Source organism: Saccopteryx bilineata, chromosome 12 (genome assembly GCF_036850765.1).
Source record: "Saccopteryx bilineata isolate mSacBil1 chromosome 12, mSacBil1_pri_phased_curated, whole genome shotgun sequence".
Classification (NCBI taxonomy): domain Eukaryota; kingdom Metazoa; phylum Chordata; class Mammalia; order Chiroptera; family Emballonuridae; genus Saccopteryx; species Saccopteryx bilineata.
The window spans coordinates 50202946-50230698 of record NC_089501.1 but is presented as its reverse complement, the minus strand read 5'-3'; the positions used below and the strand labels follow the sequence as shown (position 1 = coordinate 50230698).

At 47.3% G+C, this 27753-nt stretch overlaps 1 protein-coding gene across 3 annotated transcripts in view; it reads right to left on the bottom strand.

Moving 5' to 3' along the window:
* The window catches only part of SNX9 (sorting nexin 9), a 92929-nt gene that overhangs the window by 4846 nt on the left and 60330 nt on the right, over nt 1-27753 (bottom strand). For all 3 annotated transcript variants that reach the window (XM_066247910.1, XM_066247911.1, XM_066247912.1), the window contains exons 8-17: nt 25839-25964; nt 25604-25721; nt 19601-19731; nt 13744-13847; nt 11844-11947; nt 8590-8667; nt 5449-5525; nt 4257-4346; nt 2116-2230; nt 265-356 (exon numbers count right to left, since the gene is read on the bottom strand). In XM_066247910.1, the coding sequence (XP_066104007.1) occupies nt 265-356; nt 2116-2230; nt 4257-4346; nt 5449-5525; nt 8590-8667; nt 11844-11947; nt 13744-13847; nt 19601-19731; nt 25604-25721; nt 25839-25964 (1035 nt within the window). The remainder of the gene's footprint in view (nt 1-264; nt 357-2115; nt 2231-4256; nt 4347-5448; nt 5526-8589; nt 8668-11843; nt 11948-13743; nt 13848-19600; nt 19732-25603; nt 25722-25838; nt 25965-27753) is intronic.

Below are 27753 nucleotides of genomic sequence, written 5' to 3'. Positions count from 1 at the left end.
ACAATGCCGCCTTCTTGGGGCCTCGCCACTAGCACCCAACACCCCTTCTTCAAAACAAAGCCTTTTTTAACCCAGTGTTATTCAAAATGGAAAGGCAGAGGTAATTATGAGGTTAAAATAAACCATACTCAACCTTTAGCCCCTTTGGGTTTAACACCAGGATTAAAAAATGCAAACAGGTTAACTTGAGACGGTCAGAGTAAGTAACCAGGAACCCCTGTCCGCACACAGGCAGCCGGGCGGGCGGGCGGGCGGCACACTCACCGTTTCATAGAACTGCACCTGCTGCTCCAGGTAGAGGCGGATGACGCTGTTGTAGTCATAGATCCGGTTACTGTGAAAGTGATTCATCTCAGCTGCAACCGAGAGCAACACGTCAGTCAGTGCCCCCAACTCCAAAATACCACCCGGCCTCTCGGCTGGGTTGCTACTCACCACCCTCCAGTTTTACTATGCCAGCTTCAGGGCAGTGCCGGCTCTTGATAAACCACTATAAGGAGGCTAGAAACACAATCGGAACAGCGAACGGCAAACGATACTTTCCAGTAGATGAATGAGTTTCGCTGATTTGCACATTAACTACTAGGAAGCCCAACACAGATAATCACCCAAATGCGGATTATGTACTAACACAGCAACTGAGCAGGAAACCGACTTGATCATGTTCTCCCCAGACCGCAGTCCAGAAGTCCGTGTTCACAGGGACCCAGCGAGGCCCCTGGCGGGCTGTGCCACGTCCCTTCTTGCCCAGTGCCGGTCTGGGCAGGTCTCTCGGGGCCCTTGAGAGGCCAGAGGGGAGCAGAGCAGTGACAGAGCATCAGGCCCCGAGCTCCACACCTGTCGGAAGGCCGCCTCCCGCTGGGCGAGAGGACCTGACACCCACCTGTCACTGTTGCTGGTATATCCGCCCTGCAATCGGCCTCTTATAGATGGGTCTCTCGGTACCACCCCTGCCCCAGCACGACCCCAGGGGCCTTCCTCCTCGGGGCTCCTCACCCTGCGCCACGTGCCTTTCCCGGACACGGACATGCGGCGGTGTCCTCGAAAGCTAACTGTTCTGGGTTCGACACAGTTATCTGCAGTTGTACAAAGCTCTTCACTAAGCTGTTTGGATAACCCCGAACACAAGTTCAATACTGAACTCCCTATTCAAACCCTTCCAGACCCAGGTCTGTAGTCGGGTTTCTCATCTGGCTCCCGCAGTCTCAGCTCTGGACATCTTGCAGACAACCCCTTTCTCCCACGCACAGCCTCGCCTCGAAGGCTGTTCCTGGGACGAGCCTGCAGACACGCCCCGTTCTCTCCCCAGCATGTCCTTGGGTCCTCGAACCCCAGGTCACAGAAGCCGTGGCCTTTGGGCTGGGCTTGGGCCAGTGTCTGCCCTCCAATGTATCCCAGGTCACGAGCAAGCCCTTCTCCCTGAGCTCTGCTCTTTCCTCATCAAAAGCTTTCCACAACTTCTTAACGCCCACACCAAGCCCGACTCTTCTGCCAGGCTTTCAAGGCCCTCCACAATCACCGACGTTTATTCCTCAACAACATGCGAGCAGGTTTTATTCCCAAAGACCAACGACACAATCCTGTAGCATTATCTTATGGGCTGCTGTTCAGACAAGAGCATCTTTCCTCTTTGCCCGTGAATACTCTGTCCACCAAAAAAGAAAAAAACCATTCACTGCTCCTATGTGCTGGAAAACACTCAAATGTATGAAAGTGAACGACTATCTTCCCCTTACTGACAAAAAAGCTGCATCTAACTGCTATCTCCAAACACTGTACGCGCCACGGTCCGCGGTGTGGAGGGCACAGACTGCTAACGCTGAACCTGGGGTCTAACAGAGCGTTCTGACAGGTGCTGATAGTAAGGCTACACAAGGCACCTTCAGTGTCACTAAGAAACAGTAAAAGCGCGCATGTGTAATCACAGCGTTGTCCACAGCTATGTCAGCTCAGTGTAGACTTGCATTATCACTGGGATCCTGTGAACGAGAGGCGCCTGAGGAAATTCTTAAATCAGCTCTTATTTAACTGTTCACATTCGGATTTCTCTTCAGCAAGGAAATCAGCGGTTTTGCTGGTGAGAACAAGGCCCAGCAGCCATGCGTGACCCCTCACCTTGTAACGCATAAGACATCGTGCCGACGCGCTTCACCATGGTCTGCTTGTCCTGCGGGGTGATTTTACTAGTTGCCACCAGCTTGTCACTTTCCTTCACTTTTTCTATTGCTCCCTATGAAATACGGAAATAAAATGGCATCTGTAAAACAAAGCTAAAAGGATCAGTCATCAGTTTAAAATGTAACAACACAACAACTTTTATAATGGACTCCCTGTTGAAGAGGAATATGTCCCAAGGCAGGAACAGAAGAAAGCGTCTAAATATAACTTCCCTTAAATCACCTGGAAACAAAAAGGTCACCATTCTTAAAAAAATGTAAGATTTAAGTTGTCATGTTAGGAGGATGCAGGAAAGCAGACAGCACCCTTTCCGGAACACCTGTGAGCCGGGGCCAGGATGAGGGTGGCGCACGACAGGACCACAGGAGTGAGTTCGCAGCCACTCGGTGAGCGGCGGTCTAGCACGTGCACACGGCACATGCGCTGTCTCTAAAGTGGAGGACTTCTAAAATATTCCGATACCATTTATTCTTTTATTCCCAGACTGCACCCCTCAGATTTTACAGGCTGGAGCTTAGGCGTGCGTGCAGGTCGCAAGGCTAGAGCTTTGCTGGGATTTCGGTAAGATGCACTGTGTCAGTTTAATAAGTCAGTGCCCAGACGGAAGCAGCTGGAAAAGCCGAGGCAAGCCCCTGCCCCACATCGCCAGCGGGCTCAGCGCGCCAAGCTGCCGGAGCGCAGGCTCTGCCCGCGGGCGTAAACCCGGCTCCCGGCCAGGGCTTAGCTCAGCTGCATAGACCCCAGAACAAGCTAACTGTTCTGAGGGGCTGGTTTTATAAACTGAGATTTTAATCTTATTAATTTTATTTTTTTCAGGTTTATTGAAACATAATGACACTGTATTAACTAAAGGTGTGCAACATAATGACTTGATATATTTATCTATTATGAAATGATTACCATGAGTCTATTGATAGTAAACATTCATCTCGCTCACATGATTATATTTTTCTTATGATGAGAATATTTAACATATACTCTCTCAGCAGTTCCACTTCTGTGACGTATTTGAAGGAAACAAAATCACCACCTCAGAAAGATGGAGCACTCCCAGTCTGTACCACATGACTGAAAATAGCAGAGACGAAACCTAACTGCCCATTGATGGATGAATGGATAAAAAATGTTGTTTTATAGTAAGTCATCTGAATAATTTGAATTCTTATTTACCTATGTGACCTTCATACCTTAAAATTTTTTTTCTATTGATTTGAGAGAAAGAGAAGAAGAGAAAAAGAGAGAGGAAAAGGAAGAAAAAGCATTAACTTATTTCACTTAGTTGTGCACTCATTCATTGATTGTTTCTTGTACGTGACCAGGATTCAAACCCAGGACCTCAGCGTGCTAGGATGATGCTCTATCCACTGAGCAACCCAGCCAGGGCCTATTCATACTTTAATTATAAAGCTAAACGCTAAAATGGACACAGAGCATTCTTTATAGAGAGCTTCCTAACAAATCCAAGTACTATACCACACTACCCTAGAGTACTGCCATTGATAAAATACCCAGAGTTCTGAGGTAATACACAGGTTGTGAAAGAGAGAGAGAAAAAATTAACCAGAATCAAAACGCAGGGCTATTGTAAGCCAATTTTTATGTTTAGTTTAGTTTAAAAATACTTTTTGATGGAAATTACATAGTTTTCTTTTCATTAGTATAAACATATAATACCAACATCAACAAAATTTAATTTTAACTAGAAATCTGCTGTCAGGCTCAGGAATGACACCTTATTGGACAGGGAATGGTCTTTGAGGACATGCCAAACAGCTTACAGGGGTCTCACTGACAAGGGAATGATTATTCCTATTACTATCTTAAATTCCAAACATTATAATTATTTTGTTTGATACCTGACCTAACTACATGCATACAGAAATACTTTTTATTTTTTAGTTCCATCAAAATAACCTTTTCACATAATAAAAGGAACTAAAAACTGTTATTTCCAAACATGTGATGGGACGCTGCTATTTGAACCCCTCAGGACGGGCAGGGGCTCCAGGAAGTGTCCCCCGCCTCAGGGCCGACAGCCGAGGCCGTGCTGTCCTCTGCCAACCCCACGGTCAGGTTACCTTGTGAGCGCCAATGATGTCTGGGAAGCAGCCGAGGAAGCCTTTGTACTCGTGGTTACATTCCATCAGGAAGTGCAGGTCTTTCTTGGGCTGCAACGAGACGCAGGGCTGTTACTGGCAGAGGACTCAGACAGTCAAGGACAAGGAAGCTTGTATCTGAGGACGGACGAGCCAAGCCCTCTGGGCACTACATTAAGTCACTGAGTGCTCAGCACTCCGTTCAGTTTTCCTACAAGAAAATAACCCCAGACCACTATGCCCTCAACCACAGGTCGTAAACAAAGTGGTGAAACATCAGATAACTTTTTAGCTGGTTGGGAAAATTAGCTACTTTGACGTTGCTCAAAATATAACACCATGAAGAAAATACAGGACTGCATGTTTACATATAAGGAAATGAGATGTTATAGTTTAATGTCTAAACTTTAGCAGAGAATATAAAGGTATTATTTAAAAATCTAGTAATCACTGAGACAATTTTAACACTTTCCATTTTCTTGAATTATAATTTTTAATAGCTATGCTATGCACAGTTCTAAAAGTTAATCTGTTTTATAAGTATCAGGAGGGCAGTGAGTGACATGAGTGTGTATCCACAGGTGCGTGTGCCCACATGCTTTAAAAAGTTATCTGAAAAACTTTTTTTGATTTAGAACAACTTAGATGACTAGTCCCCTTACAGGAACTTATTTCTGTTCTCTGCAAAAAAGAAGTGAGCTCCGGCTGACTAGAGACTCCGACCACGCCATGTCCTGTAGCAGAGATGCACTCACGCTGGGATCGGAGCGCATGCCTCTCTCTAGGAGGCGTGGGATCCTGAGCTCCTGACAGCTGAGTGCCTTACAAGGTGGGCGCCACAGTCGCCATTTTCCAGATGAGGACACTGAGGCTAAGTAAGAGTCCACAGGGGACCCGAGCAGTGCTCCTTCCTGGACATACTGATCCCTGAGGGCTAATGACACATCTGAGCCCTCGACATAAGGTATTGTGTTAGATTTCTCGATGACAACTTCATCTATCACTTTAGCTTAACATAAGAATCACTATTACCAAATATAATTAACAAAAATACACAGGAATAGGAAAGAAAAGGGTATCCATTTGGAAAGTTTGTCTTAAATGCGATTTTAAAGGAAATATGCAGATTCAGTGACATCAAATCTTAATTGGAATTGTGTGGCTATGTTAATACCTGCTCTGCCACGAGGCTGGCAATTTCTTCATAGGTCTTGCCTGCTTCTGTTATTGCATCGTTCAGATCTGTTTCACCTGAAAGTCATCATCGTCATCAGTGGTTCAAAGTTACACTGTCTTTTCATTCCTTTTATTTAAACATTATAGAAAAACTCAAACTTTCCAACACTAGACGACAGTACAGTGAATCCCCACCTGCCCAACACCTACCTCCCAACTCCCAGCTCAGGGGCAGTGTTTCCCACCTGTGCCATCCACTCCCACCTCCCCTTTCATGGCCACGTAACCTATCTCCCGACTCCCAGCTCAGGGGCAGTGTTTCCCACCTGTGCCATCCACTCCCACCTCCCCTTTCATGGCCACGTAACCTATCTCCCGACTCCCAGCTCAGGGGCAGTGTTTCCCACCTGTGCCATCCACTCCCACCTCCCCTTTCATGGCCACGTAACATCTCATCCACAAGCGTTCCCCAGAAGACAAGGATGATACTATATCACAATTAAGACAACTGTCCCTGATGTGAGCTTCGGTCAGTGGGCAGCTTTCTGGAGTCTCACGTTAGCAGCTTGAATCAGGATGTGGAAGGGAAGCGTCCACATGACCTAAAGCTGGTGTGTTTCTGACATCTATAGGTTCCTTCGCCCTGTTCCTCTGTTTTCTCACATTTCTTTCTGGGTGTGCTGGAGAAAGCAGGCCACTTACACTGCAGCCACGGCCTGGGTGCTGCCCACTGTCTCGGCTGTGGTAACATAGTCCTCTGTTCCCGGGCTGTTCTTTACACTAGTGGTCAGACCCAGAGGCTTGCCTGGGTTCAGACGACACACGTTCTAGCTACTTGTATTTTGTGTGATCACTGCCTAGGTCTTCACGTCAGATGAGTGTGCAAAAATAGTGCCATTCTACTTCTATCACTCTTTATTAGCTGAGGTACTTCTATAAGAAAAACCTTCCTTTTATCAACCTTTTGGTTACCTTGAGGTGTAAGAATAGGAAAAGTAGGTTAAATGCTTAATTCTTCTCTTTCCAGTTTTCAGAACTGTGAGTTGACACCTAGCCACGCTCCAGAGGTAGAGGAGACTGACGTTTCTTGAAGTACCACTGGACTCAGCAGGGATTTAAACACACTGGATATGCATCAGTTCAGAGAATGAAGTGCAATTATTATTTGCACTAACGCTCAAATCTTTTCTTCATCAGCGGAAGTCTCTTCAGATTGGTACCCGAGTTCTTTTGCTAAACAGGAACCTGGTTCGTTCTGATGGAACGTGGTGCTGACTAGTGCTTCTTCCTACTGGATTGGATCTAGGTCTTTTCAGAACAGAGCAAAGCAATCTAATTTTTTTTTTTTAAGGCACACTCTTAGGTAAGAAGTGCCTTTTTTTTAAATTCATTTTAGAGAGGAGGGGGAGAGACAGAGAGAGAGAAGGGGGGGAGGAGCTGGAAGCATCAACTCCCATATGTGCCTTGACCAGGCAAGCCCAGGGTTTCGAACCGGCGACCTCAGCATTTCCAGGTCGACGCTTTATCCACTGCGCCACCACAGGTCAGGCAATCTAATATTTTTAAAAGAGGAAAACACACGTGGGCTCATACTGGTGTCTCCAATTCAAATTAGAGCAACAGTGTTTTTCTGAATATATCTTAAAACTTTTGATTTTTATCTCTTATTTAAAAATATTAGTGTTAACAACAGTAACACAATTATGTATCTGCTCTACCTTACAACATGTAAAGTAATTTTAGAAGTTTTGAAACAATAACAATACTATACTGCTAACCACGATTACTGGAAACAATTAGAATCTTTTGCAGTCCTGTACACGGCAGGGTCTGCTCAGAGGATGTGCTGTCAGAATGCAGTGTTTTAGAGTGATCTGAAGTTACTCCTCTCTATGTGGCTATGCCTCCGTCTTTATGTATGAAGTCATTTGTTTTAGTTTGCTTTTGCTTTTTAGGAATTTTTTAAAACATTCTGACTTAGATTTGTTTTCTAATAATTACACAGAATGTTCACACAGTTCCAAAGTGAAATCTTCCCAAAAAAGATACGATGAGAAGTCTAGCTCCTATACCTCTTCCTTCCTCTATAGATAGCTATTAAACTTTTTTATCAATTGTATCTCCATGGTAACGAGAATATGAAGTGCTTCATGGACTTGTGCAGGGGCCAGGCTGACAGTCTCTGTACTGTTGCAGTGTTAGTCCATGCACTGTTAAAAGGAGCCTGGAGAGTTATGTTTAATACAGTCTGAGACACCCTTAGAGACAGAAAACATCTACGTTATTGCAGGACCAAGCAGTAGCACACTAAGCAAAGGGAGGTGTGGTGAGCCAGTGCTCCTCACTGCTGACCTTCATTTTCCTCGACATGGAAGAGACCAGTCAATGGGGACTTGAATTCTTATATGGGAGGCCCCAAGTCTTAAATTTTAGTGACACTAATTTCTTACTCCTGAAAATATTCAAACGCTGACATTCAAATACCTATGTTCACTGGGTATCAGGATAAACTCCCTGGTGAATGTACAAATTCTATCATTTCTCTGTAAATGATGGGACACACTCAAATCTAACAGGTGCCGCTCACCAGACAATACTTTTCCTTCCTACCTGCTCCATAAGCCAAATTAAAAATATAAACCAAAATATAAAGCAAACAGCTAATTTGTTCTTATAAGTGTTATCAATATAAACATCCAATGAAATTGGAATAGCTCAGGTAAGATATATAAACAATTAGGGATTATGAAGAGAATTAAGGCAACATGAATTTGTTAGTCAGAAAGTGTTCCTGCAGATGACCTTGATGAGATCTGGCCTTTGTAACAGGAAGACTTGATCTGACTTCAGTCTGGCAGAGATGAAAGCAGGGCAGAATGCTACATATAATAGTCTCTTGTTTTATTAAAACACAAGAGCTATGCAAATAAAGGTAAAAACGCTAAAGAAGATACAAATAACAATCTTCATTCTTCTCAAAAGTAAGGATGTGAGCTGTAAACGTCCCGAGAGTTGTGAGCCCGTCAATTTGAGTTGGTGTCAAGGCTGCTGACCTGCAGAGGCCCCGTCTGCAGAGCCTGAGAGGGGGGTCCGTCTGGAAAGAGTGCTCAGGCTCAGGAATGAATAGAGACAGACATACCTTGGTAACCACTGGAACTGAACACTGCTGCTAAACTCTGCAAGGCCTTTCCTATCTTCTGATATTCCTTGGGTAATGCTGTGAGAGAAAAAGAAATTCTCAACTCATCTCCCGAGCAAACCAAAGTGGGATTCAACTACTTTCTAAAAGTGATAACTTTTATAATAATAGAAATTTGAAGTGATTCAAAATAGTCTATATTCTTTCATAAAATGATTCAGTTTTCTTTTTTCAATTAATGATTGTTTTTGTCAGTTTGTAACTAACAATTTGCTCAATTCGTGATGGATGCTACTATTAACAACCCACCTCTGCCCACATTCCCATTCACTGAGGGAAATCAAAGTGGACCGGCCACTGAGAAGATGGCTCCTAGTGCCCAGAGCGCTCCCACATCCTCACGGCCCCTCTGCCAGAGGCCCACACCCCTCCACGCCATGGGTGAGGACCGTAAGGCTCAGATAAGTAAACTGACGTGCCCAGGGTCACGTGGCCGACGAACAGTGTTTCTGCCACTTCTGACTCCAATGACATGGCTTCCCCACTCTGTTATGTATGTATAATAGTTGTTCTCAAAACCAAACAACAACAAAATAAAACAAAACCAAAGCAATAAGGCAGTGGAACCGCACAGGGCCAGGGAGAAGGGCTGAGTTTCTCATCTGCATAAGAAAAGGGGGACTAGCCCTGGCCGGTTGGCTCAGCGGTAGAGCGTCGGCCTAGCGTGCGGAGGACCCGGGTTCGATTCCCGGCCAGGGCACACAGGAGAAGCGCCCATTTGCTTCTCCACCCCTCCGCCGCGCTTTCCTCTCTGTCTCTCTCTTCCCCTCCCGCAGCCAAGGCTCCATTGGAGCAAAGATGGCCCGGGCGCTGGGGATGGCTCTGTGGCCTCTGCCCCAGGCGCTACAGTGGCTCTGGTCGCAACATGGCGACGCCCAGGATGGGCAGAGCATCGCCCCCTGGTGGGCATGCCGGGTGGATCCCGGTCGGGCGCATGCGGGAGTCTGTCTGACTGTCTCTCCCTGTTTCCAGCTTCAGAAAAATGAGAAAAAGAAAAAAAAAAAAAAAAAAAGGGGGACTGGCACTGGCCAGGGCTCTGTAGATGGAGCACTGGCCGGGTGTGTGGATGTCCTGGGTTTGATTCCCAGTCAGGGCTGTACACAGGAGAAGCGAAACCATGCAGATCTGTTACTAGGGCCACAGAAGAGTTTACAGCTAAAATGCATTATTCTAAAAATGAAATGACTTCATCTGTATTTTAGAAAAGTGTCACTTCCCAAGGCTGGAAACAGAGCAGCTGTCTGGGCCGCACCTGTGCCCGTCCTCCCTCGGGCTCAGCAGGGCCTGCCCACGGGCACACGGGTGCTCCACCGGGGTTCACTGGTGTGTGCGACGTGGCAGGGAGAGGCCCGCTCCGTGCGAGGCAGGCCCTGCTTTTCTCTGCAAAGGGGCAGACAGTGAGCCTGCCGGGCACCGCGGCCCAGGTTTCCGTTGCGCCTCCTCCGCTCTGCCACCGTGCCACAAAGTAGGCACAGACGTGCGTCAGTGGGGGTGGCTGTGCTCCTACAACAGCGGGCGGCCAGCCTGATGTGGCCAAGAGGGGTCGGGGCTGGGACAACAGATCTCAGAATTGCTATGAACTCTGCTAGGCTATTTTATGCAAATGTGCTAACTCACCCACGGTCACTCCACATTCAGGTTCTTGTTCATTAATTCCTTTTTTATATTAAAGTGAGAGGAGGAAAAGCAGAGAAACAGATTCCCACATGTGCCCAACCAGGATGCACCTGGCAAGCCCCCTACAGGGCCATGCTCTGCCCAGCTAGGACCATTGCTCTGTTGCTTGGCAAAATTGTTTTCTTACTTCAAAGTCTGATTCTTTCCCATTGTTTAAAGGAAAAATACTACTTTTTAAAAAATCTTGCCCTGGTTGGTTGGCTCAGCAGTAGAGCTCTGGCCAAGGGTGTGGCTATCTGAGGTTCAGTTCCTGGTCAGGGCACGCAGGAGAAGCGCCATCTGCTTCTCCACCTCTCCCCCTCTTCTTTCTCTCTCTCTTCGCCTCCCACAGCCATGGCTCGGTTGGAGCGAGTTGGCCCTGGGAGCTGAGGATGGCTCTGTGGCCTCGCCTCAGGTGCTGGAATGACTCAGTGTTGAGCAACAGAACAGTGGCCCCAGATGGGCAGAGCAACGCCCCTTTAGAGGGCTTGCCGGGTAGATCTTGGTTGGGGTACATGCAGGAGTCTGTCTCTCTGTCTCCCTGCTTCTCACTTAAGAAAAAACAAATCTTAAAAAAACAGATAATTTAACCTCTTTCCTATGCTGAGTACCAAAGTATTAATATAACTTAGAAGTGGGGATGTATTACCTTTATAATTCAAAGTAAAGCCATTTTTATTTTTAAAAAATAGCTGGACAACCAGTACTCCCGTGGTTCCAGTGACAGACTAGCAGGACTTCGCTCCTGAAATGAACACAGGTGAGCAGTAACTGGAGCTCGGGAGCCTGGGGTTTCTCTGGGGGACTTGGAAGGCTGTACTGGCAACAGCGCAGGATGGGCGTGAGGGGAGGAACTGCCGGCCCCTGCAGCAGGCAGTCAGACATGTCTGGTGAACACCACTGCTGTGCAGCCCGCCTCGGACCCTCCGGCCCTGGGGCGGCACAGGCAGACGCCGCGGCCGGACCCCACACCTGGGCTGGCTGACAGCTCGCAGCACGAGCTGGGGAAGCTGGGAAACATGGTTCGGCAGAACGACAGCCCACAAACAAAGAAAGGTGAGGGGACACCAAGTCCTCGAGGACCTGAGAACAACAAGAAGGAAGGGGAAGCAATGGCCGACACGCCCCTTCCCTCCGCAATGCACCTCGTCTGACCCATCTAACGTTTTCTACCAATTACACTGCTTTTTCCTAAACATTAGGGCATTAGTCAAATCAACGTTTTACCAAGGGATGAAGATTAAAAAGTAAAATCATGAGGCTGAAAATAACAAGCATTCTCTAAACATGCAGAAAAGATTAATTTCCACAGATTACAAAACCTCAAACAACTGGAAATATTTAAGCAAACATGGTAGGGGTTTTTGGGGGTTTTTATGAGTTACTGAACTGGTTTTGTTCGAGCTCACTGCCCACCGCGTAACTTGGGTTGAGGAGTGAGGTCTGTGGACAAGCGACGGGAAGGACAGGACTCAGGGCGCGGACACAAGTCTGCGGAGGCCGCCCCCCGCCCCTCCGCGGCGCTGTGGGGCACTCACGTCCTGTGCACCGCTTCCAGTGCTCCTGGCCCACCGTCAGCAGCTCCTTCACGCCGTCGTCCATGGCTTTGGTGAATTTACCGACTGCGTCACACTTCTGTTCTCTGCGGGTGAAAGCACGAGAGGTGTGTCCTGGGTGTAGCTACCAAGTGTCCTGTTGGGGAGGCAGTGGACCCCCACCTAGTCGGGAGACACACCCCACGTAACCACAGGCACTGTCTTCTTGTATTGTAACAACCGCCCTTTGAGTACATTAGCCTTAGAATCAAGGGATTCAGGTTTTTAAAGAACTACTTAGAAATGTGTCCTTTGTATTTTTATTCTGCTTCCTTTCCCCCTCAATTCCTTGTGAATGTTAAATAAAATTATTTTAAAGTAAACAAAAATCCTCTTTTCTTTTTTTTGTATTTTTCTGAAGTTGGAAACGGGGAGGCAGTCAGACAGACTCCCGCATGCCCACCAGGGGGCGATGCTCTGCCCATCTGGGGCGTCGCTCTGTTGCAACCAGAGCCATTCTAGCGCCTGAGGCAGAGGCCACAGAGCCATCCTCAGCGCCCAGGCAAACTTTGCTCCAATGGAGCCTTGGCTGCAGGAGGGGAAGAGAGAGACAGAGAGGAAGGAGAGGGGGAGGGGTGGAGAAGCAGATGGGCACTTCTCCTGTGTGCCCTGGCCAGGAATCGAACTTGGGACTCCTGCACACCAGGCTGATGCTCTACCACTGAGCCAACCGGCCAGGGACCTCTTTTCTTGAATATCTCATTTAGTGAAATTCAATCACAGGAGGGACCATCGAACCTATAAACAGACCCAATAACATGGGTTGCTCCTGGTAGGTGCACACTCTTTCTGACAGTGAGTCACAGAAAATAACCTGGACGCACAGCCCCCAAAGGCCGCCACTGTTACCTGGTGCGCCACAGGAATTTTTAAAACACGGAATACCTGACTATTTGGTCAGGGGCACTGACCTCTTTTTCCTTAAGACTGTTCTAAAAGTGACAACAGTCAGCACAGCAATAGCTGTTCAGTATGAATGAATCAAAATTATACCTAGTTTTTTTTGTCAGACTGGCAAAAATCATATATGTTTTGGTGTGCTGCACAACTGCAGTAATTAGTGCACATGTGCCAAGAGATGAGAGAGGTTGACAATCGCTGGTCTAAGCTGTACTGAACGTGTCAGTTCTTTTAAGGATGTAAAGAGTATCTACCAACCTGAAAAAAAATCAAAACACACTCTTTAAAAAGATTATAAGCGAGAATGCACAGTGTGAGGCCGTTTTTGTTTAGACAACCTTCCCTTTAGATGCATACGTACAAGGGGTGTGTAGAAGACTGCAGACGGAGACCAAGACATCACCGCTGGTTTTCTCTTGGGGTGGTTGGAAGAGTGTGTGTATGTGATTTTTTTCCTTGTCTATATTTTTGGTAACATGTTAGCAATAATTTTATGAGAAAAATCTTTTTTAAATAAAATAAACCCCAAGATTTTTTATTTAGTTCTTATATAGAAAAGGAACTACTTCAGCTTTTCCACCAAGCCTATGTCAAGAAGAGATGATCACAAGCAATAGAGAAAGAACTCAGTAGAGCAGGTTCGAGGTTGGGTCCTTCAAGGCAGCGTTCAAAGAGCGCTCTGCCGCAGACGGGGATGTGTGTGTGAGCTGGCTCTGGCCGCGCTCTCCTCCCTGCACTGGAAGAAGCTGCCCACGCTCTCTCACCTCCCTGCCAACCACTGTGCCAGCTCTGCAGTCCCTGACTCCCAGGGAAAGGGAAGCAGCCTACTCTGACGCTCCTGTGCACCGGGACGCCTCCTTGTGTCTACCACGAGCGGCCGCAGGCAGACCCGTGAGCGGAGGAGGGGCGCAGCTGAGAAGGCAAGTTTGGCAGAATCGCTTACATTTCTATTAGGTCCAAGTCGGGGGCCTCTGGTTCCATGGTGGAGAATATCATCACTCCCACCAGCTCGTCTTTCTCGGCCTTCCTCTTCCCCGTTTTCCATTCCTGTAATGCGAGCGTCTGAGTTAAACCGAGAGCAGGTACAAACTGGTCTTTCAACATCCCCGAGTGGAACTGGCTCTCGGCTCAGCTCCGTCTTCCTGATTCTCAGGACGCAGCTGCTCTGCCTCACTGTCAGCACCAGGGGCCAGTGCGCCCACATATCTGGATGTGAGCTCCTCTGGCCTGGTGCCCAGCACCGGGCAGGCACACCTCTTCGAACCGAGTCCGGCCGAGGGCGGGGCTTCAGCCCCTCTGCGTTCCCAGCAGCTACCAGTGCAGGCACAGCGAGTATAAACACAGCCTACGAATTCCACAAGTGCCTCAAAATTCTAGGTCGCTTGGTTCTAAAAAAGGTTAAAGCTCTTTAAAATGAGATAAGCTAGGAACCAATATTATGAGCTAGCATTAAAAATACACACACACACACACACACACACACACAGAACATAAATACACATCCACATAGAAAAGTGGATGTGTTCTTGCCAGAGCAAGAACAGCCTATGCAAGGAACTCGCATGAAGTGTGACTCCGCCAGGATTGAGAGGAGAGGGCGCCTTCCAGACGCCTGCTCGGGTCCCTTCCCAAACACTACCCTTTCCTCCTGCACAAGATAACCGTCACCCTCTCTTCTATGGTTCACGTCCCCTCACTTTTCCTTCAGTTTACCACTAAGCATGAGTCCCTGATTCAGTGTCGCTAGTTTCCTTTACACCAGCCAAGAGCTCTACTGTGCAGTCTTTGTGTCGGGCTTCTCTGGCTCACCTGTGCATGTTGGGCTTCTCTGGCTCACCTGTGCATAGGAGCTGCGTTCACATCGTCGTCAGCCGTACGAGGTTCCCTTGTCCAAATGTCCCCCACTCACTTTTCCATCCTAAGACTAAGAGTCGCCTCCGGCTGAGGCCACGTTGTGAATGAAGCTGCTATGTCTATGTCTCCGGAGATACATACGTATCTGTGTGCATTTCTGTTAGGTAGGACCTAGGAGTGGGAAACTGGCCCACTATGAAACTGTTTCCAAACTGCTCTTCCCAGTTTTCCCGCCCACCAGCAGTGAGAGTCCCCACAGCTCCGTCTCACCAAGACACCTGGTGTGGCCACACTCCCCAATTTCAGCCTCTCTGGTGAGGATGCAGTGGTACTCACTGTGGTTTTAATTTGCATTTTCTTGAATACTACTGAAGTTAAGTACTTCTCTTTTTTTTTTTTTTGAAGTTGGAAACAGGCAGGCAGTCAGAAAGACTCCCGCATGCGCCCGACCGGAATCCACCCGGCACGCCCACCAGGGGGCAATGCTCTGCCCCTCTGGGGCGTTGCTGGGTTGCAACCAGAGCCAATCTAGCGCCTGAAGCAGAGGCCACAGAGCCATCCTCAGCGCCCGGGCCAACTTTGCTCCAACGGAGCCTTTGCTGCGGGAGGGGAAGAGAGAGACAGAGAGGAAGGAGAGGGGCAGGGGTGGAGAAGCAGATGGGCATTTCTCCTGTGTGCCCTGGCCAGGAATCGAACCTGGGACTCCTGAACGCCAGGCCGACACACTACCACTGAGCCAACCGGCCAGGGCCTAAAGTTAAGTACTTTTCTATACATCTGTTGAGGATTCAGATTCTTTCGGGAAGAATATTGCCAAATCTTGTTTACTCTGTTGACTATATTGTGTGTTTGTATGGGTTTTCATATGTTCTAAAATCCAGCCCTTGGTTGGATATATATGTTCACATCTTAGTTTGTTTTTCACTTTTAATGGCTTCTGCTGATAAACAGAAGTTCTTCATTTTCATGCAGTTTAATTTCCCAGTCTCTTCCTGTATGGTTTGTTGTTCTTAGTCTTTTTTCAGAAACTCTTTCTTTTTATTTATTTTTATATTTTGTATTTTTCTGAAGTTGGAAACGGGGAGGCAGTCAGACTCCTGCATGCGCCCGACCAGGATCCACCTGGCATGCCCACCAGGGGGTGATGCTCTGCCCATCTGGGGCGCCGCTCCGTTGCAACCAGAGCCATTCTATCGCCCGAGGCAGAAGCCACAGAGCCATCCTTAGCGCCCGGCCATCTTTGCTCCAATGGAGCCTCGGCTGTGGGAGGGGAAGAGAGACAGAGAGGAAGGAGAGGGGGAGGGGTGGAGAAGCAGACAGGCACCTCTCCTGTGTGCCCTGGCCGGGGATCGAACCCGGGACTCCCGCACGCCAGGCCGATGCTCTACCACTGAGCCAACCGGCCAGGGCCCAGAAACCCCTTTCTACTCTAGGAGAACATTCTCCCCTGTTACCTCCTAGAAGCTGTATTGTGTTCACTTTCACATTTAGACCTGAGAATCATCTGGAATTGATTCTTTAAAAACCTTTATATAATGATATAGAGAAGAGTACAATAATCTCCTACCGACTCAGCCCTCAACAATTATCAACATCGTGCCACCTGACCAGGCGGTGGCTCAGTGGATAGAGCACAAAACTGGGACGCAGAGGACCCAGGTTTGAAACCCTGAGGTCACCGGCTTGAGTGTGGGCTCATCTGGCTTGAGCACAAGCTCATCAGTTTGAGCATGGGATATAGACATGACCCCATGGTTGCTGGCTTGAGCCCAGAGGTCGCTGGCTTGCAGCCCAAGGTCACTGGCTTGATCAAGGGGTCACTGCCTCGGCTGTAGCCCCCCGGTCAAGGCACATATGAGAAAGCAGTCAGTGAACAACTAAGGAGCTGCAGCAAAGAATTGATGCTTCTCATCTCTCTCCCTTCCTGTCTGTCCCTCTTTAAAAAACAAAACAACAAAAAAAAAACTTGCGAATTTTATCTTCTCTTTTCCATTCTACCTGTTTTTCTTGCTTATTTAAATGGAAATTTCAGATGCATCATTTCACCTAGAAATACTAGGCTAAATATCTTTAACAGATAAGGCCATGTTTTAAAAACATAACCCAATACCAACATCAACCCTAACAAGACCAACAGTACATAATTATGAGGTGGTGACCAAATAACCTGTTCCCAGTGGTGCCACTTGATGGACTCCGTCCCCCACTGTCCTCAGCATCATCTGTGTCACACATCAGGCCTCCATGCTGTCCTGTCGTGCTGGCTATCTTTATGTACTATCTTGCTTTTGAAATCCTTCAGCATCACAGCGAGTCTTCCCGCCCAAAGCCCTCCCCCCACCTCACTCTTTCAAGAGCAGCTTGGCTACTCTTGGTGCTTTGTTTTCCTGCACATGACGGCCTCACCGTTATTCAACCCGTGAGAGATGATGTTGGAAAATGTATTTCAGTCTTTTTCACAACAATGTTTCATAGTTTTATGGAGATCTTTCGCAATTTTTCTTGTATTTACTCCCAGATATTGAGTATTTTTCATGCTATTATAAATGACAGGTTTTTCAACTTTCATTTCTTGTTTATTGCCAATATATAAATATGCAATGTCATGTATCCAGGTATCCTACCAACCACTTATTTCTAATAGTTTTTCTGTAGATTCATTGGAATTTTCTGTTACTACTGACCACAGACATCACAGTTTTTAGTGATTACCTAGTTTTATACTGTCACTTAGCAGGTGATGGAGCTGTGTCCTAAACAGTGTAAACGCCTGGCTAAGATCACAGAAGAAATTATAGGCACAGCCAAGACCAGAACTCTAGGGCCCGGACCCCTTTTTCCTTTTATATCACTTTTATGGGAAGTTGGTCAATCTTTGACAGTGACAGGCTTAAGACAGCCCCCCCCCCCAAAACCCAAAAGCCAAAGTCTAGATTAGATTACTATTTTTTTTTTTTTTTTTTTACATAGAGACAGGGTCAGAGAGAGGGATAGATAGGGACAGACAGACAGGAACAAAGAGAGAGATGAGAAGCATCAATCATTAGTTTTTCCTTGTGACACCTTAGTTGTTCAGTGATTGCTTTCTCATATGTGCCTTGACCATAGGCCTTCAGCAGGCCAAGTGACGCCTTGCTTGAGCCAGCGACTGTGGGTCCAAGCTGGTGAGCTTTGCTCAAACCAGATGAGCCCGCACTCAAGCTGGCAACCTTGGGGTCTCGAACCTGGGTCCTTCCACATCCCAGCCCGACGCTCTATCCACTGCGCCACCACCTGGTCAGACTAGCTTACTATTTTTAATAATATTCTGCATAAAGTGCCCTGGCCGGTTGGCTCAGTGGTAGAGCTTTGGCCCACCGTGAGGATGTCCAGGTTCGATTCCCAGTCAGGGCACACAGAAGAAGTGCCCATCTGCTTCTCCACCCCTCCCTTTCTCGCTCTTCTCTCTCTCTCCTTCTCCCCTCCTGTAGTAGACATGGCTCAATTAGAGCAAGCTGGTCCCGGGTGCTGAGGATGGCTCCATGGCCTGTGCCTCAGGTGCTAAAAAGTGGCTTGGGTTGTGGAGCAAGGACCCCAGATGGGTAGAGCATTGCCCCCTAGTGGGCATGCCAGGTGGATCCCAGTCGGGGCGCATGTGGGAGTCTGTCTCTGCCTCCCCTCCTCTTGCTGAATAAAAAAAAAAATTCCGCATAAAATACAACCTTTAGAAGTGATTTTTAAATCAAATCTTTGCCAAAGCAATCAAGTAAGTCTTTGTTAAAGTCCTGTGAGTCACCAGTAAGGCAACACACTTGGAGGGGTTTCACATAGTCTGTGTAACTACAAAGTCACAGAACTGACTAAACCTACTGTGACTGAAGACCACATCCTGCCAGGAAAAATCCCACTTCCCTGAGCAGCCTATAAGGCCAAACCTATGACACAGTCACACTCACTGTTTTCTAATTCCCAACCTGGTCACAGACACATTCAAACGAGCCTGCCATTCTAGAAATAAGCCGGAACTGAAAATAAGGCCCAAATATTTATACTATGTTAGGTGTACAGAGCCTTAATACTGAGGCTTATTATTGTAAATGTGGTCACTCTAAGCAGGAAAAAGTACTACAAAGAAGTTTAACACATAAATTCCTGTCTGAAAGTTCCAACAAGGTATAAAATATTTTGTTATTTGATTAAACACAAAAATTACCTTCTGACTTTTTCTAGGATTGTAATTTACTTCGTATCTGATGGTGGCATCTGAGCTCACTTATGCTTTTAACTCTTCAGATTGTTTTCCAAGATATGTAATGACAATTAGAGAGAATACTACGGAGAAAACATCTTGAGAAAAGGAACTACCACAAAGAGTGCAGTGAAAGCTTATTGAGAGAAAACTATCTTCTCAGACAATAAGGAGATACCAAACAGCCCATTTTTCTTAATCATCATAAAAGAATGATGACTGTTGGAAGAAACCCTGCCCACACTGCCAGCGGGGCCGACATTGACCTGGAACTCACAACTACCGCTCTGGAAAAACAACTTTGCTTTGAGAAGAATGGGTCAATTCTGAACCTCCTTTTCCTTTTAAAATGCGATTACAGTGCAAGGCCACAACGGGACCCTAAAAACCCATTCCCTCTGCTTCCCTCTCTTTCCACTGACACTGTCGTGCGGAGTCTGGGTCCGTCTTGTTGGTGAAAGCACCCAGGAGGAAGTTCCTCACCCTGTCCATTCCGGGCCGACCGGCTCCCTGCTTATGGGAAACCTCCCGGCAAGCAGTTCTTCCACATCTTGTTACTCATTCCCTATGGCTGGGATCTGGGTTTGTGTCCCCTGTCTTTGGAGGAGATGAGAAGTACCCACCTAAATAACATAATTTTAACTCCTTTCAGACACAAAACTGGCATAGATGTGACAATTCTCAATATACACTAAGACTATCATCATAAAATACCTACCTTTTCATCTCGGAAATTTAGAAATTGCTGGAAAACCTCACTTTCTGAGATCACCGGGTGACGACACATCCTGGTCATCCACGCCTGGAGTCTTTCCATGCGCATTTTGATAAATTCCTCTTCAAAGCGACCTGCAAGGGACATGCCACGCGTTACCTCCCACTTCACCTAAAACGAATCGCTGTTACTACACCTGAAAACCTGTCTATATAGCTAGTGGCTAGTTGGTAGAAAGTTTTTAGTAAAAGGGAAACCATGGTAATTTTCCACGAACCTAAAAGTGAGTGGCAGAGTGAGTGCTTGAAGACTGACAGGAATGGTACAGCAGACTTCTCAGTTTGCAAAAATGAAGTTCCAATCTGACAAATTAACAAACCTTTTCACTGCGACAAGAATGTTGTTATAGCCTTGAACTGCTGTTTTCTTCAAGGGTCCCTGAAGTACTTAAACGTTTTAAAGTAAATCTGCCTGGCCTGTGGTGGCATAGTGGATAGAGAGAGTGTCCACCTGGAATGCCATATTCGCCAGTTCAGAACCCAGGGCTTGCTGGGTCAAGGCACACAGGACAAGCAAGCAACGATCAACCAAAGTGAAGCAACTGAGAGCCGGTACTTCTCACTCCCCCACCTTTCTCCTTCTGTAAAATCTCCAAAAAAACCTTTTTTAAGTGAATCTTATTTCAACATGAAATACTTTATAAAATAATATGTAGCCATATTAAGTCCTATAGGCAAGAAAGGGGTGATGTCGTTAAATGTAATAATTCTTACAAAGTACATGAAATTTCTGCATTTATAAAAATGTGACTAAATGCAATATAACCTCAGATATACTAATTTAAATTTAGTATTTATGCAACAGAACTCAGAACTGTATTTTTTTTTTCCATTTTGTTTTTTAAATTAAACTGGAAATGAAGAAAGCAATTTTCCCGTGAATACAAAAATGCGCTGCCGTGCCGAGCTCATGGCCATCCTGGAACGGAGCCAGTAAGTCACAGTTCTGTTTTAAAAGGAGACAAATCAGCTTAACAAGCCCGGCATACAACATCAAGTGATCACAGAGCATTTCTATAACCCTAGCAAACAAAAATGCTACTGGTTAAAAAGCTTGTGGAGACGGAAATTCCAGCTACAGTCAAGTGGAGAATGAGCTAACCGCCCCCCAAATAACTTATCCCAGACAAACAATCAGTGCTCTGGAAAGCAAGCACAGGCGCACAGCCGCCTGAGCAGCGTTTATGTTTGCAGAACTGCCCGCCGTCAGGCAAGGGCGGGGAAAGGGTGCTGGAGGCTGCTCCCGACTCCGCCGCCCACCCTCTACCTGACCCACACGGGGGTTCTTCCAGCGTGCGGCAGCGAGGACGAGGCGAGGACAGAGCCCTACTTGACCTGGAGCGGTGGGAGGTGCCCACACTCGGTGGCGGCGGCAGTGACTACCCAGAGGCTGGTGACCAGGGAGGGCCAACAGCCCCGCTCACCAAGGTGACAGGGCTGAGCCAGGGCTCTGAGTGCAGGCTGAGGGTGCGTGCAGAACCAGTGGAGAGCCGATGTGACAGGACTGAGCCAGGACTCTGAGTGCAGGCTGAGGGTGCGTGCAGAACCAGTGGAGAGCCGATGTGACAGGACTGAGCCAGGACTCTGAGTGCAGGCTGAGGGTGCGTGCAGAACCAGTGGAGAGCCGATGTGACAGGACTGAGCCAGGACTCTGAGTGCAGGCTGAGGGTGCGTGCAGAACCAGTGGAGAGCTGATGTGACAGGGCTGAGCCAGGACTCTGAGTGCAGGCTGAGGGTGCGTGCAGAAGCAGTGGAGAGCCGATGTGACAGGGCTGAGCCAGGACTCTGAGTGCAGGCTGAGGGTGCGTGCAGAAGCAGTGGAGAGCCGATGTGACAGGGCTGAGCCAGGGCTCTGAGTGCAGGCTGAGGGTGCGTGCAGAAGCAGTGGAGAGCCGATGTGACAGGGCTGAGCCAGGGCTCTCAGTGCAGGCTGAGGGTGCGTGCAGAAGCAGTGGAGAGCCGATGTGACAGGGCTGAGCCAGGGCTCTGAGTGCAGGCTGAGGGTGCGTGCAGAAGCAGTGGAGAGCCGATGTGACAGGGCTGAGCCAGGGCTCTGAGTGCAGGCTGAGGGTGCGTGCAGAAGCAGTGGAGAGCCGATGTGACAGGGCTGAGCCAGGACTCTGAGTGCAGGCTGAGGGTGTGTGCAGAATCAGTGGAGAGCTGATGGGCCAGGCCAGCACGGCTCCTGGCCGACTCCAAGGCTGCACACACAGACAGAGCTGGTCCTAGAGGGCCCGCGAAGAGTCACGACCAGGCCTGGGCTCAGGCTGCGCTCTCGACTCACACCCAGGTCTCTGCAGAGGACTCAGTCTTAACGGTTTGGGCAGGCTTACCACCAATGTCCTCAGACTCGGCAGAGCTCCAGGGAGCCAAACTAAAAACAATAAGATAACAGCCCCCCCCAAAAAAAAACCCTAAAAATAAGTTGCAAAAGAGACAAATTTCAGAGCTTTAGCTCAGGCAAGTTACTTATAAACCAACCAACCAAATACTACAGCAGAAACAACCTTCAAAGAGAAAAATCAGAATAGAATTGCTAAAATATATTCTTCAAAATGTTCAGTTTCCAACAAAAAAACTGAGATTGCAAAGAAACAGCAAGTATGATCCATACTGAGTAAGAAAAGCAGTCAAGAGAAACTGTCTCTAAGTGTGCCCAGATGTTGAGGTTAGCAGACAAACCAACAGCAAAGGAGCTTCTATAAATATGTTCAAAGAACTTAAGAAAGCCATGTGTAAAAAATTAAAGGAAACCACAAGGAATCAACAAGTAGAGATTCTTTCTTTTTATTTATTTTTTTTTATTTTTTTATTTTTTTTACAGAGAGAGAGAGAGAGTCAGAGAGAGGGATAGACAGGGACAGACAGACAGGAACGCAGAGATAAGAAGCATCAATCATCAGTTTTTTGTTGCGATGCCTTAGTTCATTGATTGCTTTCTCATATGTGCCTTGACCGTGGGCCTTCAGCAAACTGAGTGACCCCTTGCTCAAGCCAGCAACCTTGGGTTCAAGCTGGTGAGCTTTGCTCAAACCAGATGAGCTCACGCTTAAGCTGGCGACCTCGGGGTCTTGAACCTGGGTCCTCTGTATCCCAGTCTGACGCTCTATCCACTGCACCAACGCCTGGTCAGGCAACAAACAGAGATTCTTAAGACAGAAATTATTTTAAAAATCAAATGATAATTTTGAAGCTAAAAATACAATAACTGAAATTAAAGTCATTAACAGAAGACTCAAGAGGGTAGAAGAATGAGTGAATCTGAAGATAAGTCAAAGGAAGTTATTTAACCTGAACAACTGGGAGAAATAAAACTGAAGTAAAACAGAGCCTCAGAAAACATCAAGCACACCAACATACTTGTGATGGGAGACCCCAAAGGAGAAAGAATATTTGAAGAAATAATGTGGGGTCCTGGCCAGTGGCACAGTGGATAGAGCATTGTCCCAGAGTGTGGAGGTCGCTGGTTCGAGTCCTGGTCAGGGCACATATGAGGAGCAATCATCAGGTGCACAACTACATGGAATAAGTTGATAGTTCTCTCTCATTCTCTCTCTCCCTTCTTCTCTCTCAAATAGTAATAATGATGATGATGATGATGATGGAAAATGTCCCAAATCTGACAGAAAACTTTGTATTTTCAAGAAGCTCAACAAACCCCAAGGAGGATAAATACATACATAGGAAACTTTGAGCAAATTAGGAATAGAAGTTCCTTAACTTGATAAAAGGGCATCTGCAAAAAACCTAAAGTTAATATCCTACTTCAGGGTGAAAGACAGTGCTTTCACCCTAATATTGGGCACAAAGCAAAGATGTCTGCTCTCACCATTTCTAGGCAACATTATCCTGGAAGTCTTAGGCAGTAAGAAGGCAAAAACAAACAAAATCACAGACTGAAAATACATTTTTTTAAAAAATGCAGCCTGCCCTGGCCGGTTGGCTCAGTGGTAGAGCGTCAGCCTGGCATTCAGGAGTCCCGGGTTTGATTCCCGGCCAGGGCACACAGGAGAAGCACCCATCTGCTTCTCTATCCTTCCCCCTCTCCTTCCTCTCTGTCTCTCTCTTCCCCTCCCGCAGCCAAGGCTCCATTGGAGCAAAGATGGCCCAGGCGCTGGGGATGGCTCTGTGGCCTCTGCCTCAGGCGCTAGAATGGCTCTGGTTGCAACAGAACGAAGCCCCAGATGGGCAGAGCGTCGCCCCCTGGTGGGCATGCCAGGTGGATCCCTGTCGGGCGCATGCGGGAGTCTGTCTGACTGCCTCCCCGTTTCCAACTTCAGAAAATACAAAAAAAAAAAAATGCAGCCTGGGCTTTCCCCTAGAAATTATGACACTAACAGACACGAGTCCTTTGAGAAGAGTGTGATGCACCCACCTACCAAACCCGTTACCTAAACCACGGCACTTGAGCAGCCCGACGGGTCCGGACAGCTCCTGTACATGAAAGCACTTCAAACTGCACTGACTTGGGGCAGAGACTACGTGTGACGCTAGCCTAGGCTGTGCAGAAACAGTCCCGCCCGTGGGGAACATGGTGACACCCCCTAGGTCCCAGACAGAAAAGACCCAGCAGGTCAGATAGCGGGTTACACCAAGTTCCCCATCATGAGCGAGTGAATCACCCCAAGAGTTCACAGCTTCTCACTGGTTGAGTCTTACTCTGCCTGAAGGTTTTCTGACATAGCTGGTTTATTTTCAAATGATGACTCCATATTTTGTGCTCGGTAAGATTTTCACACCAGATTTCAGAGAATTAAAAACGGGGTAAGGAGGGATTTCCGCTTCCCCATCTTCAACGACCCTCCATGGGTGTTCACTAAGAAAGAGAACACACCAGTTCTGCCCTGAGGAGCGAAGAAGCAGCTTCCTTCACCATTCTGTCACCAAGACCAGAGTCCGTGCGCAAAGGAAAAAGGTTAGCTGCAGGTTCCCCTGGGCCTACCGGGGTCCACAGACATGCCGCGACGCCACATCCTGGGCATCCCCTTCTCCGTGCGTGCAGCAGGACCCGAGCAAGGGGAGCCCCTGCAGTGCCGGCCCTGAGGCGTCTGCACAGCACCTGGATGCGGAGAAGCGGCTTCTGTGCCCCTCGGGCCCCTCGGCACACGTCCCAGTCCCGGGATCAAAGCTCGGCTCTCTTCGGACAGGGGTGCTGCTCTCTGGCTTTTCTATGACTCTCCCCTGGCTTCAGGCCTGAACTTTTTTTTTTAATCAAACCTTACTATGGGACTAGAACCATGACTGTATGATACTTTAAAATAGCACTGAGCTATCTGATTTAGAATGAACAATGTATTAAAACCTAACTATCTGAGAAGCCCTCTCAGCCCTAAAATAACTCATTAATCTGTTTCCTTCAACCCTGTGGAGCACGCACTGTGCCAACCGAGCTGATAACGAGAGGACAGCCTCCAAGAAAGGAATGGAATCTGAAGACACGGAGAAAGGCAGACTGAAGCCTTCACGGAAAGAAGCCGACCCAGCTGGCTGAGCAGAGGCTCAGCGGCTCCCACACCAGCAGCGGAAGCCAGCGGCGGCCACCCCGGAGTCTGCACACTCTGTGGGACACGGCGCATCTGCACCGCACGGAGCGCTCACATCAGCTGGGTCGGAGATTTTTATTTCCACTTTATGCCGTTTGGATCATCTGTTTTCTCAGGCATCATTTTTCACATTTAAAGAAAGGGTACAACAATCAAGACACAATGACTTTGCTAGAAATATCTATACAAGAACTCTGACAGCAAATTCTAGAAAAACTTTCTTGTTAGGTGCTGAGGTAACTTCCAAATATATATACACTATATATAGCTGGATGTAGCTCCTGTTTCCAAACGCCTCCGTCTGGCTCTTCTAGAGGATGGAAAATGCCACTGCTGATTCACATCAGGACACTAACTGGAGTCCTTTTACTTGTCCCGAGTTGTTCAGTGTCACACAGACTTACCTGTGACTTGCTTGTCTGGAAGAGAAGGGATTGGAATGGCTGACCCAAACTTAACCAGCAGACGTTCATATAACCAGTCAAAGTGCTTATACCTGTGGTTTACAGATCGATTAGTATTCTGCAAAATAAGGGAAAGAGGAGAAAAGGTTGCAATGCCGATCACAGAAAATGGAGAAAAAAGCCGATTCTAACTGTGACACAGCACAATTCTGCTCTGGGTAATTCGGGTCCTTACCGTGGGTGTTAGCTGATACTCGATGTAGCTCTTCAGCCCGTACATTTTGGAGCCTTTCCTGGGATCTGCTACCACACAGTCAAAAGTAGAGGTAGGGTACACCCACATCGGGCCGTAATCTCCCACCTACACAGCGTTCCAGGGAGAGTTAATTTTGTTAGCAGGAAAAACAGTAAATAAGATTGATGTAGACCATCAAACAATTCTCTTTAGGGCTTGAAGCCCTTTGGAGTTATTCTTGCTCTCTCTGAGAAGGTGCATGAACGCCCTCTGCCCCGCAGAGGTCGCATTTGAGAACGCCCGTGCCAGGACAGACTCCTCTGCTCCCAATGGGCATTGAGGCCATGCACAGAGGGGCCTACTGCCCCCTCTGGGAATGTTGAGTGGGTCCTGGGTCTTCTCTGGCCCAGTTGTCTCAGTTATATGTACAAAGGGCTAGTTCTTAAACATTTCTTATCTATCACGAGCTGATAGTTTGTGAAGCATAAAATTACACCGTTGGATGTCTAAACAAAGTCAAATTGCCATCAAAATTTCTCAACTCGCTCATTTTCCACATGCCTTTTTAAAGGTAGAAGAAAGAAGTGGGGTGAGGCTGGAAAGCTCAGAGGTTACCAGGTCAGGCTGATGGCTGAGGCCCAGAGAATTTTAGTAAGGGGCTGCAGGGACGCTCTCTGACCACAAGCGACTGACTCAGCACGAGGAAGCCCAGACCCAGACAACCTGTAAAGCTGCAGAGCAGGAATCTTGAAGAGGATCCCCCGGAGAACTCCCCCCAGTGGCTGGGACCACGAGAGGCAATTCTGTCACTAGGGCTCAATACCTATGGTTTACATGTCACTAGTGGGGGGGTTACGGTGCCTTAAAAGCAGAGAACCAGGTCTCTGCTTTCTCCTGGCTTCCTGCCGACTCGATGGCGTTCCCAGGCCCCTTTTCCTGCCAAGAAGCCCAGGAAGGCAGGCCTGCTGCCAGGGCACATGCCCGGGTCCGCCTCAGACGTCTGGGACATAAACACTGGGGTCCTTTAGCTCTGTTCCACCACTGGCACGCTGGTGACAAAGTTCCCTTTGAGAATCCAAGGGGAAGGGCCATGGGATCTTAACTAAGTGTAATTTTAAATTTAATGTAAACCCTCCCCCAATAATACCTGTTCAGTATTTACAAAAAAAGTCTGAAGAAAAAGAAAATTAAAATAATTTTTAATCTAATGATGCCATTAAGAATATCTGTCTTAGATTATCTCAGAAGATAATTGCCCCAAATTCACTCTCAAGAAAGAAGGAAAATAGGGGTCATGATTACATCCCTTCTCTCTGGGGGTTTTTGGGTCTCAAAGATGAAGGAATAAAATAAGTCCCATATCTTTCTTGTAATTTTATCAAGTTTCCTCAGACACAGAGATTACAGATAAGACCGACTGTCCGCCCACCTTGTTGAGTCCATGGTGATTACACTCACGGTTCCCCCACCTTACAGTTACAGGGTACAGTCAGTAGGGTCAGAAAATAGCCACAGTTCCCTTTTCCCAATGTCACCTGGGAATACCAGCTACACAATGCTTAGGTGGACAATCGATCACAATCAACATCTGGGAGAAACTGAAGAGCCCATGATATAATGTAAAAATTAAATTATTCCAAGACAGATACTCTCCATGGCACCATTAACTCCCAGGTTTTATTGGCCAGCTCCCTATGTGACCTGACAGCTGGTTTACTGGAAGAAACACTAACTACTATCAACACAGTAGAAAAGGCCCTATATTCTGGTAACATGAATGTACGTTGCCAGGCAGAAACCTAATATTTGAATTGAGTTTATTAGCTAAATATATAGGACTGACAGAAAAATAGCACATAAAAGATACTTTAAGACACTGTAGAGACAAAAATTATTAAAAGAGTATATACTTTGG